Source organism: Rhinolophus ferrumequinum, chromosome X, assembly GCF_004115265.2.
Source record: "Rhinolophus ferrumequinum isolate MPI-CBG mRhiFer1 chromosome X, mRhiFer1_v1.p, whole genome shotgun sequence".
NCBI classification, from domain to species: domain Eukaryota; kingdom Metazoa; phylum Chordata; class Mammalia; order Chiroptera; family Rhinolophidae; genus Rhinolophus; species Rhinolophus ferrumequinum.
In genome coordinates this window covers 38,278,046-38,297,386 of record NC_046284.1, presented here as the reverse complement: position 1 = coordinate 38,297,386, position 19,341 = coordinate 38,278,046, and the positions used below count along the sequence as shown (strand labels likewise).

At 39.1% G+C, this 19,341-nt stretch overlaps 1 protein-coding gene across 1 annotated transcript in view; it reads left to right on the top strand.

Annotated features, from left to right (window-relative positions):
* Positions 1–19,341, top strand: part of DOCK11 (dedicator of cytokinesis 11) — a 212,920-nt gene that overhangs the window by 72,108 nt on the left and 121,471 nt on the right. The window contains 7 exon segments of the mRNA XM_033112064.1: positions 4,693–4,815; positions 6,289–6,371; positions 9,152–9,274; positions 9,458–9,534; positions 15,970–16,154; positions 16,256–16,321; positions 18,100–18,192. Of these exon segments, the coding sequence (XP_032967955.1) occupies positions 4,693–4,815; positions 6,289–6,371; positions 9,152–9,274; positions 9,458–9,534; positions 15,970–16,154; positions 16,256–16,321; positions 18,100–18,192 (750 nt within the window).

Sequence of the window (19,341 nt, the reverse complement as noted above, 5' to 3'; positions counted from 1 at the left end):
TCTTATATTAATTTCTGCTCCAAAAGATGCATTAGAGCTGATTGTCTGGCTAGGTTTTATTTTCGGGGAAACACGGTATTGATACAGATTGCCAAATGGTAGGGGAAATACTTTGCACGTGCTGTCACTACCCTCTTTGGACTATAGGTCTGTGGTAGCTTTTTCCCACATTGTCCCTTCTTACCTTATGGCCCCTTAGTTTGTTACTCACATGATATTGTCACATATGTGAACATTCCACTACAGTGTCCTATGCTTTTAAAAGAGAGATCGAGGTGGTATCTCATGTGGTACATTTGTACAATGGAATATTACTCAGCCATAAAGAAGAATGAAATCTTACCATTTGCAACAACATGGATGGACCTAGAGAACATTATGCTAAGTGAAATAAGTCAGATGGAGAAAGACAAATACCATATGATCTCACTTACATGTGGAATCTAAAGAAAAGAATAAATGAAAGAACTAATCAGAAACAGTCTCAGAGATATAGAGGAAAAACTGAGGGTTGTTAGATGGGAGGGGTGTTGGGGATGAGGGAGAAGGTGAGGGGATTAGAAAGCACAGACAGTAACAAGATTGCCATGGGGATACGAAGGACAGTTTGGAGAATATAATCAATAATGTTGTAAAGATAGTGTAAGGTACCTGATGGACACTTGTCTTATTAGGGAGACCACTTCAGGGATTGTGTAGATGCCTGATCACTGTGCTGTACACCTGAATAATAATAAATGTCAACTATAATTTTATATATATATACGTGTGTGTGTGTGTGTGTGTGTGTGTGTGTGTGTGTGTGTGTGTGTAGTCAAAAGAAGTGGAGTACAGCATTAGGAATAGAGACAATGGAAATATAACGGCTGTATGGGATGTCAGAGGGGTAATAGATTGGGGGAGGGGGCTTATCACTGTGTGAGGGATATAAATGATAAATATCTAACTATTACATTGTTTTATACACCTGAAACTAATAAAACATGAAAAAATAGATTAAAAATGAAAGAGAGATTGAGCATGTTCAGTGTTACAAATTTTTGTGAACCTGCTTTTGAATGATATGTTTAAAATTTCCCACATAGTATCAAATAAGTCCTTTTAAGCCAATGTATTTACTATACTACTTCAATGTACTCAGCTGTAGGTTCAATGCAAAAAGTTTAAATTGTAGTTTCAGGTATCATCCCACTTGTAATCTAGGTCAGGAAGAAAATCAACATTTTTTGAGTATCTCGTGTGCCAGAATTTTCCTCTGGTGTCTCATGGAATCATCATGGGAAATATGTATAATCATTGTGAAATAGTATAACCGTTGCTGTTTTGCAGATGAGGAAACTGCAGTTCAGGGAGGTTAAGTAAGTTGTTCCCCATTACATAGCCAGTAGTGGTGCTGGCAGGATTTGAACCTAGGTCTGTTTAAAAGACCTCAGTCAACAATATTAGTCAGAATGTAATTAAGTGCTGAAGTATATAACATAATGGTAGTAGAAGAGTTTGGAATGTGAGGCGCAGTCAGTGGTCGGGAGTTAACTTAGAAGACTCCACAAAAGATGTGGGACTTAAGAGAGGCCTCAAAGGAATAGCTGAGAACTGGACAGGTAAGAATGATTAGCAGTGGCCTTTACTGGCTTTATCATCTTGCACCCTTTTTCAAATCAGCTAAAGATACCAGGAAGTGGTCATTTACTTCAAAGAGTCGAACATTTCATTTTGAAGAAGTCTTTTTCTCAACTTCTTCCTGGGTAGGACTAGGAAGCAGTACTGTGTAGGAGACAGACTGAAAATAGGTAGGTACTATTACTATCCCCATTTTACATATGAGGAAACTGAGGCACAAAAGCAGTCAAGTGGCTTACTCAAGGTCACAGAGCTAATAAGATGAGGAACAGGACCTGAACTTAGGTCTAGCAGGTTCCCTAAAAGACACAGGTTTTTATCCCTGTACTGTACTCCTTTCATGTCACCCTAGAGAGAGGGAAGAACCCTGTTCCCCAGCACTGCTGGAAAGGGCTGTCTGGCAGTCCCATCCCTTCCAGCAAGGCTATTCAAGTGGCAGCATTATCTATATGAAGAGGCAGCTTCCAGGGCTTGGTTGACGGTGAGTGTTTTGGGGCCATTCTAGGCCCTCCCCATTTGCTCCTCAGGGTCTTTCTCTCAGTGGCTTCCTGAAGAGCAACAGGGTGACCACAGAAAATTGAGGAAGTTGGGTCCATTGAATAGTTTTGCTTCCCTGACACCAAATGGTCCCTGTGACAGTCACTTCACTCTCAGCCTCCTGGCATTTCCTTCCCAGATGCCCTGTCCCCCAAGGTTGGGTTGGGAGCTTCTGACTCTTGGGGGTGTGCCTCTCTGTGACTCTGTGGGCTCCCTGCTGGAGGGGAGCAGTTGTTGGGCTGGTGAAAGGGTGCATAGCCCCTCTACCACAGGCCTTGCCATGCCCTAGGGGGCTATATAAGTGCTGGGAACTGGGAGGGGGGTGACCCATTCTTTTGAGGAAGGGTGCATTGAAGTGGGTAAGAGTCACCCTGTGGGGGGCAGGTACATCCATGCCTCCTTGGTGAGGAAGGAGGGCTCAGCCAAAGGCCTTGTCCTAAAGGGCCAGATTCCCAGCCCTCAGGAGTGGGCCTCCTTGGCTTTCTCTGGCTACCCTTCTGTGTTTTGGGGACAGGGCAGGGCTAGAAATTGATTGGAAAAAAGGCGAAACAACTCCAAAGAGTATCTTCCTACACTGTAACCTCTGGTCAGTTAAAAAATAAACATCTGCATGCCTCGCCATCCTCGTCTATAAACTGGAGATAATGCTAGGACCCTTGTCCCAGGGCTGTTGAGAGGCTCAGACAAGGGGTGCTGGAAACCACTGGGCACTGGACCAGGCCCACCATGTTTGCTCCATACTATGTGGCTGCTAGTAGGGGCAGCAGTAATAGTGATCACAGATATACAAGTGAAAGCAGCTTGCTTTTATCAATTGTCAAATCATTTTAAATTATAATACTCATTGCTGGCATCAGTGTATGGAAATGCCGAGAGTCTGGGAATGGGGAGCCATAGGTGCTCAGTGGACAGTAGCTATAGCAGTAATCAGTATTACTCTTCTCATCCAGCCTCATTGTGTGGGATGTTGGCTGCACGGGACTCAAGGCTGAGAAGCAGCATACCATGGGCTGTAGAGTCTGGGAGCCCTGGCCACAATCTTCTTCACCCACTTACTTGCTGCATAAACGCCTTCATCCCTCAATTTCTTGACTTTGAAAATGTGTATATCTTGGTACTTGCTTTGAGGGTTTTTATGAAGACTGAGGCAATGCACGAAAACCACCTAGCACAGTTATGTGACAATCGGTAAGCCTGAGGTTACACTCAAAGCAGTCTGCCAGCTGCATCTCACAGCCCAAGCATGTTCCTGGCAGTACCAGAAATCCAGTTTTGTGCCCTTGAGATGCTTTGGTCCACTCTAGTAATAACCAGGTACCTAATGGGTATGACTTCATTTAATCCACATGGGAAGTTTATGCAGTAGTTAGTACTATCATCATCCCCATTTCATAGATGAGAAACCTGAGACGTAGAGATGTGACTTGCCTAAACTCATAAATGGTGGAGCCAGAGTTTGAACCCAGGAAATTTGGCTCCTGAGAGTTTTTAACCACTTTGCTTCTTGCTTGCTGCTTGAGAATTCAAACTCGGATCAGCCGTTACCTGGGATCCTTGCAAGCTGTTGGTTTGTGGAAGGAATTACTTGGTGTCTTAGAGTCAGTTTTCTCTTCTGCCCTGTGTACCACAGAGGGTTTTATCTGGAACAATGAGATCATGTGTCTGAAATGCTTTGAAAACTGGAAAGACTATGTTAACACAGTTGGTAGTACACCAAGTAGAAAAACAAAACTTGGTAGCTAGTGTCCCAGTCATGGATTGTTCCTCTTGCATTCCTTTGTGTGGTGCTCCTTTAAACAACGGACACAGTCAACTTACAGGCTATTTGGAAGGAGCTGAGCTAGACGGGGTGGCATGGTTGTTCCACATACATTCAAAGAAAACTTCTGTAACTTTGGTTGCATCTATATTAGAACCCTTAAATAAAGCGACCAGGAACAAAATAAGGTTTGGATCCTCTCTCCCCTACCTTTACATTGAAAGCCCCACAGCTCTTTATCTGCCTCAAAGGAATGCTTTCTATAGAATGATTTAGTTTTTTATGTTACGCGATTTGGAAATGGTTACACAGAGCAACAACGTATTTTCTTCCTCTTAGCTGCAATTAGTATTAATTGTGAGTGAATACCTCTCCAGCTCCACTTGAGAAAAGCATACTATTTTAGTACATACTAGTTAAGCCAAACAGTACACATTGTGTTAATTAGGTCCAAGAATGCAACTTGCAAACACAGCCAGACACAAGAGGCTAAGTAGCAAGGATGACACCTGCACTTTGGGGACTAATAGACGTAAAGTTGGTGACAAAAAAAAAAAAAAAAAAAAAAAAAAACACAAAAAAACCCGTTTTGAAAGGAATGTCTGGATTTTGGAAAACTGTATGAAAGCAAATGCTATCTATTTCTTAGGGTCCTGGACATGATCCTTTGTTGACTAGCAACAGTCTATGCTAAACACTACTAGGAATCATTAATCGAACAACTGTATGTAGGAGGTTATATAAAACAATCTAATGGAAGTCATTTTTTTCCCCAGGGAATTTTCTCAGTGACGAACCCACATCCTGAAATTTTTCTAGTTGCGCGAATTGAAAAGGTGCTCCAGGGAAACATTGCACACTGTGCGGAGCCCTACATCAAAAATTCAGACCCAGCAAAGGTATTTATAAAGATCATTTATGAACATTTCAGCTTAATGTAGAATTTGCCTTTTACTGATATCCTAAATGGGATTGTCAATGACCCTCAAAAAACAAACAAACAAAAACCGAAACCTAAAACTTACTCTCTTACCACAGAGTATATCATGAAAATACTGTGTACTAGGTAAGTGTGCATGCTAATGATTGAACATGACTTTTTATGTTCTGTTGACATGATAATCTGATTTCTGCTGCCTTATGAAAATAAGAACTAAAGGTTTTTCAGTAACATCGGCTCATTGACACTGTCTCCTTGGCGGTGGTGACCCTATTTTACAGACAACCCTAGAATGTCGGAGCTGGCAGGGGAAAGATGATCCAGGCGTGTAGTTCCCAAGTGCCAGTCTGTACTCAAATTTATTCCTGTATGATGATGAAGTGAGAAAAGACAAGATAGTGAGCTTTCATGAAGTTAAACGTATTCAGTTCGAAGAGTGTCCTTTATTCTGAAATTTTTGCTCTTCCTGCTTGGTGAATGTCACACCTATCTAACTTACATGAAATGTTGATAGATCAAGTGGTAGGGATTGTTTTCACTGGTTCATGTTTTCAAATGGCAACATTAAAAGTCTGCAACCCATATAATCATCCAAATTTCTGGACCCTGAAATCTAAACTTACGGAAATTGTTGATTGAATCTTCTGCTCTTCTGTTCTCATTGTATAAATGAGAAAACTGAGACTTGCCCAGAGAGGGAAAGTGTTTGTGGCACAGTTCATTAGCTCTCCAGCTCCTGCGTATTTATGAAGAGCCCATCTGCTGTATGTGACATTTAGTTGTGAACCTGAATAGCGTTTATGAAGTGGAAGGTGCTGAGGAGACATGTGACTAATTTGTGAAGAAAAAAAAAATGTCTCAACGGTATTGATAAAAGCCTCGAGCATTCTTTATCCCTAGGGATAATTGTGCAGCCAGCATTTCACAGCCTGTTGAGATCCTCTAGGCATTGTCACCTCCCAGTGCCTGTGCATACAGAGGCCCCTGCCCACACTGAACTAATTGCATTGATTCTTGGTCACTTGGTTTTTACCTTAGGAGTAAAAAGGTCAACTGTATTGAGAACAAACTTCTCCCAAGCATGATGAGAGTCTGCTTGCTCATATGTAAAAGGAAATACACATTAAAACTGTTTAAGATTTCCCCAGTAGGGTATTTAGTCCAAAACGTGCCCTACATCTGTATTGTCTGTCTTTACGTATCTTGATGAAGGCTCTGTTAATGGGAAAACACAAAACCTTTAAGAAATACTACTTTGGTCTTGGAATTTGGGTAGCCGTTGTGTGTTGTGCTTTATTTGTAGGTGTTTCTGTATATTTTTTTCTATATTTTGATGTTTTATATCAATCAGTAAGTTGGGGAAATTATTTTTCTGGGTGAGTCCCTGGTAGTTTGAACAAATACGAGCCTATCTTCTTATTTCTGACCTTAGACGGCCCAGAAGGTACACAGGACAGCCAAGCAAGTGTGCAGCCGCCTTGGACAATACAGAATGCCCTTTGCCTGGGCTGCCAGGTTTGTACATATACAATCCTGACCCTCTACCCATACTCATGTGTGAAGTTGAAGGCTGTCACCCTTGCCAGCAGTATTCAGCAGTCTGTTTCTGACAAGCCAGTTATGTCTTGGAGCATCTGGGATGTGTCTTAATTCCTTTAGGCCGCTCTAACAAATCACCATAGACAGCAGACAGGTGGCTTAAACAACAAACATTTATTTCTCACAATTCTGGAAGCTGGAAATCCTGAGATCAAGATGCCAGTATGGTCGGGTTCTGGTCAGGACTCTCTTCAAGGTCAGAGTTAGCTGACTTCCCTTTGTGTCTTCACATGGCAGAAAGAGGGCTGAGAAGCTTTCTGGCCTCTTCTTATGAGGGCACTCATCCCATTCACGAGGGCTCCACCTTCATGACCCAATCACCTCCCAGAGGCCCCACCTCCTAATATAATCATCTTGGGTACTGGATTTCAACATATGAACTTTGAAGAGGGGTACGGGATACAACATTTATGAACATTTAGTTCATAACAGGATATAAGAATTCTTTCTCTTAGAATTTGCTGTGCATCAAAGACCCTTTCATTTCTTCATATTTGTTGCTCGAGGGAAGTTTTCTTTGGCTTGGGTTTCTGATCTGACTGACACACTTAATTTTATTGCATTTTAAAGCAGAGCTTATTTGCTAAAGTGATGGAAATTTTTTCTAAAAAACCAGAAATTGTAGTGAATTATGTAGTTATTGAGTGCTAACTCTATACTATTTCAGAGCTGGCTGGGTTTATGCTTTGAAAAGCTATCATAGAATAATTCTGGAAAACATGCAAAGAATGCAGTTAAGTGCAAGTGTGTAATTAATTAATAGATTTTCTTGCTTTCTGATGACAGATTTGGCAAACTCTTCAAAGGTTGTATATTTGGAAGCGTGTTATTTATACCACATATCTTATGGTAGATTATGTGATTTTTTTTCCAAATCTTGCAAGTCTACATACAGTAATGACTTAAAATGTTTTTCTTGCTTATCCCACCTTTGCAGTACGGGTTTATCACCTGTTTGTGGTACAACCAGTGCAGCTCACTAGAACTTCTGGGGAAAGGGCACTGTGTTCTGAATAATTCAATCAATTATGTTCAGTGGGTGTTGGGGAGTAGCATAAGGGTAGGAGATTCTAAGTTAATCGATTCTTCTGTCACTGTTTATAGTCATTTAATTTTTTGGAAGGTCTCAAAATGCATTGTATGTTGGTAGATGAAAAGGCACATTGTCCTTGTTATACAGAATAGTAAAAAAAAAAATGATAACCAAGGATAGGTGAATGGCAAAGAGTAGCGGAGGGTGATATGTTTAGGCATTACAGAGACAGAGAGTGAGATGTGGCTTGTAAATATAAGCTTACTTAGTGATGCTCCAGCCTGAAAATTCAGTTGCTGCTGCTGCTGCTGTTATTAATATTTTTAGTTCTTGAGTGCTAACTCTGTACAAGGCAGTGGTCTAAATGCTTAATGTATGCTTTCTTAAGAGGTGGCTACTGTTATCCCCATCTTGGAGATGAGAAAACTGAGGCACAGAAGTAAAAAAAAAAAATCTCGCCCAAGTTTACACAGCATGTGTGTAAGCAGGGATCAGAACCCATGGCTGGTGACTCTAGACCACGGGGCCACACTCTGTCCCTTTCAGGCCATAGCAGTAGCTGCTTGATGCTGTTTTGCCAGTAGAAAAATTAATCTTAAAATCTTCAAAGTTAGAAGCTTTGATCCCCAGTTCTGATGAGGAATTATACTGCTTCTTTTTCCCTTCCTGAATTATTTTGGTTTTCAGCAGTGGCAGGAACTCACTCTAGAGGCTTGGATGGGGTATTTAAAAGGTATATGATAACCCCCTGTTTACTGAAAATAAAGGAGGTATGCTTAGAAGTAGGGATAGTGCTTGATGCCTATAACTACATCTTTAGAGGCTCTGCCAGGGGAATTATGTTTCTGGCTAGAGCTGCTTCCACTGTGTTGGATACTTGCACATTACTTCCCATTTTTGCAGTAAAATAGCTGCTTACAAATGGGAGAAGGGGAGGATGAGGGATAATTCAGATTCATATTGGAAACTCTACATATATATTATAAACTCTGTATAAATTGATCTTAAAGATCTAATTTCAGTTTTATCAACTTTGAGATGTACTTTACCTTTCATGAAAATGTACACATTTTGTATGTCCAATTTGATGAATTTTTCCAAATGTCCATAGTCATATAACTACCACCCCAACCAAGATAGAGAACACATCAATCACTCCAGAAAGTTTCTACACGTTCCTGTCCAAGTCAGCCATCCCATCTCCACTCCATCTATTGTTATCACTGTAGATGACTGTGATCTATTCTAGACCTTCATAATAAGTAGAATCATGTAGTACGTACCGTTGCATTTAGTTTCTTCTGGTCAGTCTGTTTTTGAGATTCATCCATATTGTTGTATGTATCAGTTGTTCATTTTGAGTAGTATTCCATTGTATGAATATACCATGGTTTGTTTATCCATTCACTGGTTGATGGATATCTGTGTTGTTTCCAGTTTGGGGCTATAACAAATCTGCTATCAACATTTATGTACCATGTGGAAATATGCTTAGGGGTGGAATTATAGGATCATAGGGTAGGTGTATGCTTAACTTCCTGAGAAACTGCCAAACTATTTTCTGAAGTAGTCTCACCATTTTACACTCCCACTAGCACTAATTTTATTGGTATTTATCAATCTGATATCATTTTTTTAAAAACCCCTTCTGTTGCTGTTTTAGACCCATTTTCAAAGATATTCAAGGCTCTCTGGATCTGGATGGGAGATTTTCTCCTTTGTATAAACAAGACAGTAGCAAGCTTTCAAATGAAGACGTTCTCAAGTTGCTCTCAGAATACAAGAAGTAAGTATGTGGAGTTACTGAAGGAAAGCAATATCATAAATGAATTATAATTTCTTAAAATGATGAACGTGAGTCCTATATGGGAGAAACTGAATGCTTAAGATTTTAAGTTTGCCTGCAGGGTAAACATTGTATTTAGTTATCACAATTTTTAAGTATAAAATATTCTTATTTTACACCTAGGCCAGAGAAGACCAAATTGCAGATTATTCCCGGGCAGCTAAACATCACAGTAGAATGTGTTCCTGTGGATTTGTCAAGTAAGAACTCACTTACTGCAAATAAACCTTAAGGGCTATGTTTGAATCTCAGGTTTTTATCTTTTCAATGTTTTTCTTGAGGTTTACGTGGTGTATTAGTTTCCTAGAGAGAATGTGGTCCTGTGGATTTGTCAAGTAAGAACTCTCTTACTGCAAACAAACCTCAAAAGCTATGTTTGAATCTCAGATGTTTTTCTTTTCAATATTTTTCTTGAGGTTTACGTGATGCATTAGTTTCCTAGAGCTGCTGTAGGAAAATGTTACAAAATGGGTGGCTTAAGATGACAGAAGTTTATTTTCTCATACTTCTGGAGGCTAGAATCAAAATCTAAGTGTCACCAGGGCTATGCTCCCTCTGAATCCTCTAAGGAAAAATGCTTCCTTGCCTCTTCCTAGCTTCTCCTAGCTCCCGGCAGTCCTTGGCAGCTCTTGGCTTGTAGCTGCATCTCTCCAGTCTATGCCTTTATCATCACATGCCATCTTCCCTTTTCAAAGAGCACCAGTCATTAGATTTAGGTCCTCCCAATCCAGTATGACCTCATCTTAACTAGTTACATCAGCAAAGACCCTATTTCCAAATAAGGTCACATTCTGAGGTTCTGGTGGACATGAATTTTGGGGGGGCACTAATTCAACCCAGTACACATGGTGAATAGTTACAGGAAGTTTATTTTATCAGATGCTGTTTCATATATATGATGTTGTGAGTGTTCCCCAGGTTACTTTCTGCTACCTTTTCGCTTGGATAGGTTTCAACAATTAAGCAGTCAAAAAGGAGAAGTTCTTTCTTGTCTGCAGATAAGAATCTAAGATCCTAGGAGAAAAATGAGAAGAAGACACAAAAGACACTTTGCAGGAAATACAATGAAGTGGCTAATAAATATTTGAAAAATGTTCAATCTTACTAATAGTGCTACTAATGCAAGTTAAAACAGCAACATGATTTTGCTCATCTATCAAATTTACGAAAAAGTTTTAAAGTGAAGCTGTGTAATTCTGGCTACGTTTTGGCCAGGCACCATCACCTATCATGAGTAGTACAATTAGGAATTCTATTTATCCATTTATTCGCTGAATAAGTACTTTGAGTAAACATTTATTGAATATACTAGGAGCTTTATGGAGATTAAAGTCAAGAAGATCTGACAAACAATAAACAAGAAAACAAATAAGTGACTAATTTCAGTTTGTGATTGGGGTGGGCTACTTTAAAAAGGTCAGCCAAACAGCACACAGTGGTTGGGACTATACAGTCCCCACTGAGGGTGTTGCATATATAAAGATCTTGAGGTGGGAGAAAGCTTGGTTTTTATGAACAGAAAGGGAGCCAGTATGGCTCTCATGTGGCAGGTGATGGGAACAATGGGGATAGAGGTTAAAGTAGGAGAAATAGAAAGGGTCACATCATGCAGGGAATTGTATAGACCATGGTAACTGTACAAGATTGGATTTTATTCCAAGTGCAATGAGAAGTCACTAAAGGATTGTAAGCAGGAGAATAGCAATTTCTGTTTTAAAACATTTGAGTACAATGGATTATTTTTTCCTAAAGAAATAATTTGAAATAGACAGATCATGCATAAAGATGTTCTTTGCAGCATTGTTTATATTGGGACAAATTGGAAACAACCAGAGTCCAATGCTGTCAGAGTGGTTAAAGCAGTTATGGTACAATAATGCCATGAAACTTTATGCAGCCATGAAAAATGATGTTTATAAAGAGTTTGTGGAATAACACATAAAATGCCAACAAAACGAGGATAATCTGATGGACACTTGTCTTATTAGGGAGACCACATCATGGACGGTGTAGGTGCCTGACCACTGCAGTGTACACCTGAAGCTGAAGCCGAATAATAATGAATGTCAACTATAATTTTATACACACACACACACACACGTATATATATGTATATATATACATATATATTCATTCACAGGATGTGGAGTACAGCATAAAGAATAGAGTCATTGGAACTGTAACAGCTATATACGATGTCAGAGGGGCAACAGATTGGGGGAGGGGGGTTATCACTTTGTGAGGGGTGTAAATGTCTAACACATTGTTTTGTACACCTGAAAATAACTAAAAAAACAAGGATAAAGTTTGATACATATAGTAGGATTTTTGTATTTTTATATAAAACATACATAGTAAAAGGACCAGAAGAAAATATACCAAAATATTAACAGTAGTTATCTCTTGGTAATGGAATCATCACTTGTGTCTGTGTACCTTTGCTTCAGATATTTTATTGTAAGTATCACTATAATAATCAGAGAAAACCAAACCCAACAAAAAATATTGTGTCCTCAGGTCTGACTCTCCCTGAGTCTTCCTTCTCCATCATTATGGCTCTGCAACAAGGACAAGCAGTCTTAGAGCCCCTTAAGTATATGAATAACCTTTACTACAGTGGCTACTTCAATAACATATACTGCTACACTTCTCAAAGGCTTTGTTTTTCATGCTTGGAAGTATTGAAATTATTCTTTTTTATTAATTAAATTTATTGGGGTGACATTGGTTAGTAAAACTACATAGGTTTCAAGTGTACAATTCTGTAATACATCATCTATATATTGCATTATGTGTTCACCACTCAGAGTCAGTTCTCCTACCATCACCGTATATTTGACCCTCTTTTTCCTGTTCTATCACCCCACCTTACCCTCTGGAAACCACTAAACTGTTGTCTGTGTCCATGAGTTCTTATTTTTTTGTTTGTCTTATACCTTTGTTGCTTTCAGGGGTGTGTGTGTGTGTGTGTGTGTGTGTAGTTTCAGGTGTACAAAACAATGTAATAGTTGGACATTTATAGCCATCACAAAGTGATAACCACCCTTCCCGAATCTACTACCCCCTGACATCAAATATAGCTGTTAAAATGCCATTGACTCTATTCCCTATGTTGTACTCCACATCCTGTGACTATATATATATATATATATATATATATATATATAAAATTATAGTTGGCATTGAATATTATTCAACTTCAGTTTCAGGTGTATAGTGCAATGGTCAGGCATCTACCCAGTCTATGAAGTGTTCTCCCTAATAAGTCCAGTGTCCATCTGAGACCCTACATAATCTTTACAACAGTATTGATCATATTCCCCAAACTGTATTTCATATCCTCGTGGCAATATTGTGACTACTAATTTGTACTTTCTAATCTATTTACCTTCTCCCCAACTCCCCTCCATCTAGAAATCCTCACTTCCCCCCCCATATCTCTGAGTCTGTTTCTGTTTTGTAAATTCCACATATAAGTGAGATCATATGGTATTTGTCTTTCTCTGTCTGACTTATTTCACTTAACATAATATTCTCCAGGTCCATCCATGTTGTTGCAAATGGTAAGAATTCATTCTTCTTTATGGCTGAGTAATACTCCTTTGTATAAATGTATCACAGTTTCTTAATCCAGTCGTCTACCGATGGGCATTTTGGTTGTTTCCATGTCTTGTCTATTGTGAATAGTGCTGCAATAAACATAGGGGTCCATATATTTTTTTGAATTAGTGTTTTGGATTTCTTTGGATAGATACCCAGGAGTGGAATTGCTGGATCATAAGGTAGTTCCATTTTCAATTTTTTGACGTACCTCCATACTGTTTTCCATAGCGGCTGCACCAATCTGCAATCCCACTAACAGTGCACAAGCGTTCCCTTTTCTCCACATCCGCGCCAGCACTTGTTGTTTGTTGATTTATTGATGATAGCCATTTTGACTGGGGTGAGGTAGTATCTCATTGTGGTTTTTATTTGCATTTCTCTGATGATTAGTGATGTTGAGAAGTTTTTCATATGTCTGTTGGCCATCTGTGTGTCCTCTTTAAAGAAATGTCTCTTCAGGTCCTGTGCCCATTTTTTAATTGGGTTGTTTGTTTTTATGGTGTTGAATTGTATGAGTTTTTAAATAAATTTTGGATGGTAACACCTTATCAGATGTATCATTGGCAAATATCTTCACCCATTCAGTAGGATGCCTTTTTGTTTTATTGATGGTTCCCTTTGCTGTGAAAAAACGTTTTAGTTTGATGTAAAACCACATATAAGTGAAAACGCCTTTGTTTTATTGATGGTTTCCTTTGCTGTGGGAAAACTTTTTAGTTTGATGTGATTCCACATAATTGTTTTTTCTTTTGCTTCCCTTGTCTAAGGAGATACATCAGTAAAAATATTACTAAGGGTAATGTCTGCAAAGTTACTTTCTATGTTTTCGTGTAGGAGTTGTGTGGTTTTGGGTCTTACATTTAACTCTTTAATCCATTTTGAATTTATTCTTGTATATGGTGTAAGGAGGTGGTCCAGCTTCATTTTTTTGCATGTGTCCGTCCAGTTTCCCAGCATCATTTATTGAATAGACTGTCTTACCCCAATGTAGATTCTTGCTTCCATTGTCATAGATTAAATGACCATATAGGCATGGATTTATTTCTGGGCTCTCTGTTCTGTTCCATTGATTTATGTGTCTGTTTTTATGCCAAGACCATTCTGTTTTGATTACTATGGCCTTGTAGTATGATTTGATGTCAGGTAGTGTGATACTTCCCACTTTGTTCTTATTTCTCAAGATTGCTGTTGCCTTAAGGCATATGGTTCTTTACTTTTTCTGTCTGACTTATTTTGGTTAGCATGGTAATCTCAAGATCCATCCATGTTGTCGCAAATGGCAGTATTTCATCTTTTCTTATGGCAGAGTAGTAGTTCATTGTGTATATATACCACAACTTCTTTATCCATTCATCTATCTAAGGATACTTTGGTTGTTTCCATGTCTTGGTCACTGTGAATGCTGCAGTGAACATCGGGGTACATACATCTTTACAGAAAAATGTTCTCAGATTTTTGGGGTAGATACCTAGAAGATGGATTGCTGGGTCATATGGTAATTCTATTCTTTATTTTTTGAGGAACCTCGATACTGTTTTCCATAGTGACTGGACCAGTTCACATTCCCACGAGCAATGTATGAGGGTTCCTTTTTCTCTACAGCCTCTCCAACACTTGTTATCACTTGTTTTGTTGATAATAGTCATTTTAACAGGTGTGAGGTGGTATCCCATTGTGGTTTTGATTTGCATTTCCCTAATAGCTAGTGAAGTTGAGCATTTTTTTATATATCTGTTGGCCATTTGTATGTCTTTTTGGGAGAAGTGTCTATTCAGGTCCTCTGCCAGATTTGTATGGAATCACAAAAGACTCCAAAGAGCCAAAGCAATCCTAAGAAAAAAGAACAAGGCTGGGGGTATCACGCTCCCTGACTTCAGTTTATACTACAAAGCAACAGTAATCAAAACAGCATTGGATTGGCAGAAAAACACACAGAGACCAATGGAATGGAATTGAAAACCCAGAAATAAACCCACATACATATGGACAGATAATTTTTGACAAAGAAGCCAAAAACATACAGTGGAGAAAAGACAGCCTCTTCAATAAATGGTGCTGGGAAAACTGGAAAGCCATGTGCAAAAGAATGAATCTAGACTGCTATCTTTGACCGTGTACCAAAATTAATTCAGAATGGATCAAAGACCTAAACATAAGACCTGAAGCAATAAACTGCATGGAAGAAAACATAGATACTAAACTTATGGACCTTGGGTTCAGAGAGGATTTTATGAATTTGACCTCAAAGTCAAGGGAAGTAAAAGCAAAAATAAACGAATGGGACTATATCAAACTAAAAAAGCTTCTGTACAGCCAAAGAAACCATCAACAAAATAAAGAGTCAGCCAACCGAATGGGAGAAGATATTTGCAAACAAACCTCTGAAAAGGGGCTAATATCCAGAATATATGAAGAACTTGTACAACTCAACAATAAAAAAAATAAAGAATCCAATTAAAAAATGGGCAGAGGACCTGAACAGACACTTCTCCCATGAAGTTATTGTTGGTAACACATCATCAGATCTGTAGTTTCAAAAGGCTTCGATTATTTCTTAGGTGAAAATTTGCACGTGTACCAAGTTAATTCTTTAAAAGTGGCTAGACCTGAGCTAATTGGAGGCATAAATTTCCTGTTACTTCCCTGATACCAATAAAAATTTGCAGTGAAAGCGAAATTGCAGGCATAGGAGAAAAAAATGTAATGGATTTCTTTGCAGAGTTTAAATTGTCAAAATTATGATGTGTTATATTTGGCAAGTCACTGTAATCTTCACTGAGAATGAAATAGCAATCCATGTCTTGTTTTGAGGGGTTCCACTGAAACTGGCATCTGTTTACCCTACTTGTCCTTTTGGGTTCTTAAAGGGGTTGTGTGACTTTTTGTCAATCACTAAGAATTATGTTTTTTAAATCACTCTTTGAGAACACAATAAATGTATATTTTTATAAATGTAGAATGTGTTAATGGTTGTTAAATTTATTATCTTTGTCTGTTTTCTGTTTTTTTTGTTGTTGTTTTTTTGGCTATAGATTGTATTACTTCTTCATACGTGCCCCTGAAGCCTTTCGAAAAGAATTGTCAAAATATTACTGTGGAGGTTGAAGAGTTTGTTCCAGAAATGACAAAATATTGTTATCCATTTACTATTTACAAAAACCATCTGTATGTGTATCCGTTGCAGTTAAAATACGATAGCCAGAAAACATTTGCCAAGGTAAACAATGTAAACTGTACATTTGGGGGTATAAAATGTTATTTAATGTTATTTATAATCTTCTCATTCTGTGACTCATTTTGAATGATTAATCATTTTAGGCGAGGAACATCGCGGTCTGTGTGGAATTCCGAGATTCAGATGAAAGTGATGCTAGAGCTCTAAAGGTTTGTTTATGACACTGATAAGCATTTTTAGTAGAGCTAGAGATTCTGGTACTTGGTAGTTTCATATGCTAAGTTTAATTTGGTTAAACGTCCAAAAGAAAATGTACTAAAGTGACAAATGTAACATTGCCTTCTCTATTCTCACACATTAACTCTAAGGATCAGTTAAATATTAAGAAATAACAAAATGAGGGAGGAGCTTTAAAAATGGATAAGCTTCATATACCAGATTTTTGCCTTTGCTCCACTTTGGTTTTGCATTCACGGATTCCCAAGCACAAGGTCATTTTCTCCTATGACCTGACAATTTATAATGGTACCATCAGGGGAGTATAAACTCCCTTCTTTTTGAAACCTGAATGGGCTTTGAGCTGACAGAAGCACAGCGTGATTGCTTTGATCTGAGATATGACTTGTACTCTCTGACTGGCCAAATGGTGCTTCCAGACTTGGATTAGTGATATGTGAAAAGCAGCATCTTAGTATTATAGAGCAATCCTTAAATACCTGTGACTTCACAGTGCTTTTACATTCTCACTTTTTATAGCTGCTTTTTACTTTTTGCTCTTTAGCCCATTGATCATAGGCCTGAAAGAGAAATCGGAACATTTAGTCATCACAGAGTGTTCATCTGGCTTGCCACTTCTCTAGCTTGAGCCTCAATCACACCGATGGATGGCTAGTCTTTCACTCAAACAGCCTAGGTAAAGAGGCTGGAATGCCCCTGACTAAATTGTTGAATGTTTAATAGCCCCTACCATTTAAAAGAGATTTTTATTTTTTTTTCACAGAGAAACCTAAGTTAAATTAAGGATTAGCTTGCTCAAATTAAGTTTGTTTTCTCTGATTCTCCCTTCACTGGAGATGAGAATAACGGCTCATTTTTCCCTATGCAGTATCCTTTTGTATACTTAAAGAGTCTTAGGTTACCTCTCAGCAGTTTCTGCAAATTGCCTTTGTAACCATATTTAAAAAGAGCTGACTCTGTACTCACATGGAGTCTTAATTTCGTTTCTTAGCTGGTCTGGAGGCTGGCTCTGAACTCACAGAGTGAGGCAATTAGTACCTTGGCATGCCAACTCCATATTCATCCTTGAGCTTATTAGGCCTATGGAAGTGAAAAACTCATACTAGAAATGAAATTGGATCTTTCCATGGAACCATAGAAAGCCTTACATTTATTTTTATTGGTATTACAGAAAGCCAGTGACTTTTAAAATGTAGCTTATAAAGTGAGAGAACAGTAAATTGTCTGTAGCTTAATTTTTAATTCCTTTAGGCTAGGAATGTATCTGCTGGTTTTTTGGGTGGGGGTTTTGTTGTTGTGGTTTTTTTTTTTTGTTGTTGTTGTTGCTTTTTAAACTCCTCACCTTTCCCACTGCACAACAAGCTTTCAGCAAATGTTGCTGACTAGCTGAATGAGAGCTTCTTATACTAAGAAACGTAAATAGCATGAGAAAAGTAAGCTTTCCAGGCCAGGTTTGAGAGTGTTTCCCTTCCAAATGATAAGCTGTGTTCGACTTCTCACTGTCAGCTAGTTTGGAATTGCATTTCTTGGATGGCTAGAAATTCAGAAGCATCTATGCAGCCAAGTTAGGTGATGTCTGGGGTGAGGTCGAGTGACTGTAAATGACTTGGAATTTATAAGCTCATGGGGAGAGCCAGGTGGGCTTGGCCATGGCCTTGTGCTCACAGATGCCTGTAATTATATATGGTTCCATAGCATCACGTTTGAAGACTTGCACTGAGAGTGGTGACTCTGTTTCCTTCTTTTGCAGTGTGTTTATGGAAAACCTGCAGGGTCTGTTTTTACTGCAAATGCATACGCTGTTGTTTCACATCACAATCAGAATCCAGAGTTCTATGATGAGGTAAAAATACATTATTCTGACGTGTATAAAACACGGTGGTTATTCTTTTTCTTTTGGAGTCATCTCCTTCATTTTATCTGCACTTTCAATCCCTGAATGTTTTATGCCTTGAAAATAGAAACTGTCACATCAAAACAAAGGCCACTGCTGGCTTGGTGCCCTTTGATGACTGTGGAAGATTTGCCTACAAATGGAAGGGCTCTGGGGTGAGGTAACAATGCAGGAAACAATCAGACTGGGACTGGGATTGAAGCCTTAGCTTTGACAACAACTGGCTCTGTGACTTTGATCAAGTCACTTCCCCTTTCTGAGTCTCCATTTCCTCAGCTTTAAAATAAGAAATTCGGAAGAAGTTTTCTGAAGTCTCTTGTAGCTCTTTCCTCCTGCAGTTCTGTGTGGGAGGGTGCAGCCTCTCTAAGTGAAATGCTTTTCGAGAGACAGCAGCACAGCTGAGACACCAGAATTCCACTGGCTGCACTAAATGCTTCTGTGCAGTGTTGAGTAGCATGGTCTCCCAGTCTCTGTGCTCCCTTCCTCAGACCCTGTATTTCCCTCTCTTTCCTTCTTCCTGCTTCTCTGAGTCTGTGTCTCTGTGTACTTCCTGGTATCTCTCTTAGTGTCTGTCATAGCCTCCTCTAGTCTGTATGTACCTGTTTTATCCAAATCTGCACACTGCTTTTGATTCCCATGTTTCATGGCACCTGGATGTGCATCCAAGGCCACAAGCTCTGCTGTTTCTGCTTCTCGGGCCTCATGTCTTCATTCCTGGCTTGATCTGATACCATCACCCCTGCTGTTAACGATGTCCCCAGGTCCGCCTGCTGTCATGTGGAGGCCTTCTACCCCAGTCTTAGACCTTGCTTATCTCTTTCTTAATCCAATGCCCCTAGTTTCATGGGAGACAGGGAGGAGAGGATAGTGGCCTTGTGTTTTTGCCATCCAGGGAGGGAGTATGGCTGTACTTACGTACAGCAGAGCATTAGATACCCAGGTGGTTTGGATGCTGTGACTAGGCATGTTCTGTGGTGAAATATACCTACAACAGAAATTAGTTATCACACCAGAGCAATGCCTTGAGTGAATGGTGATTAGGCCAGATGTCCCTCACCAAAGCTGTTCAACGTGTCCCTATATATAACCAATGCCAGT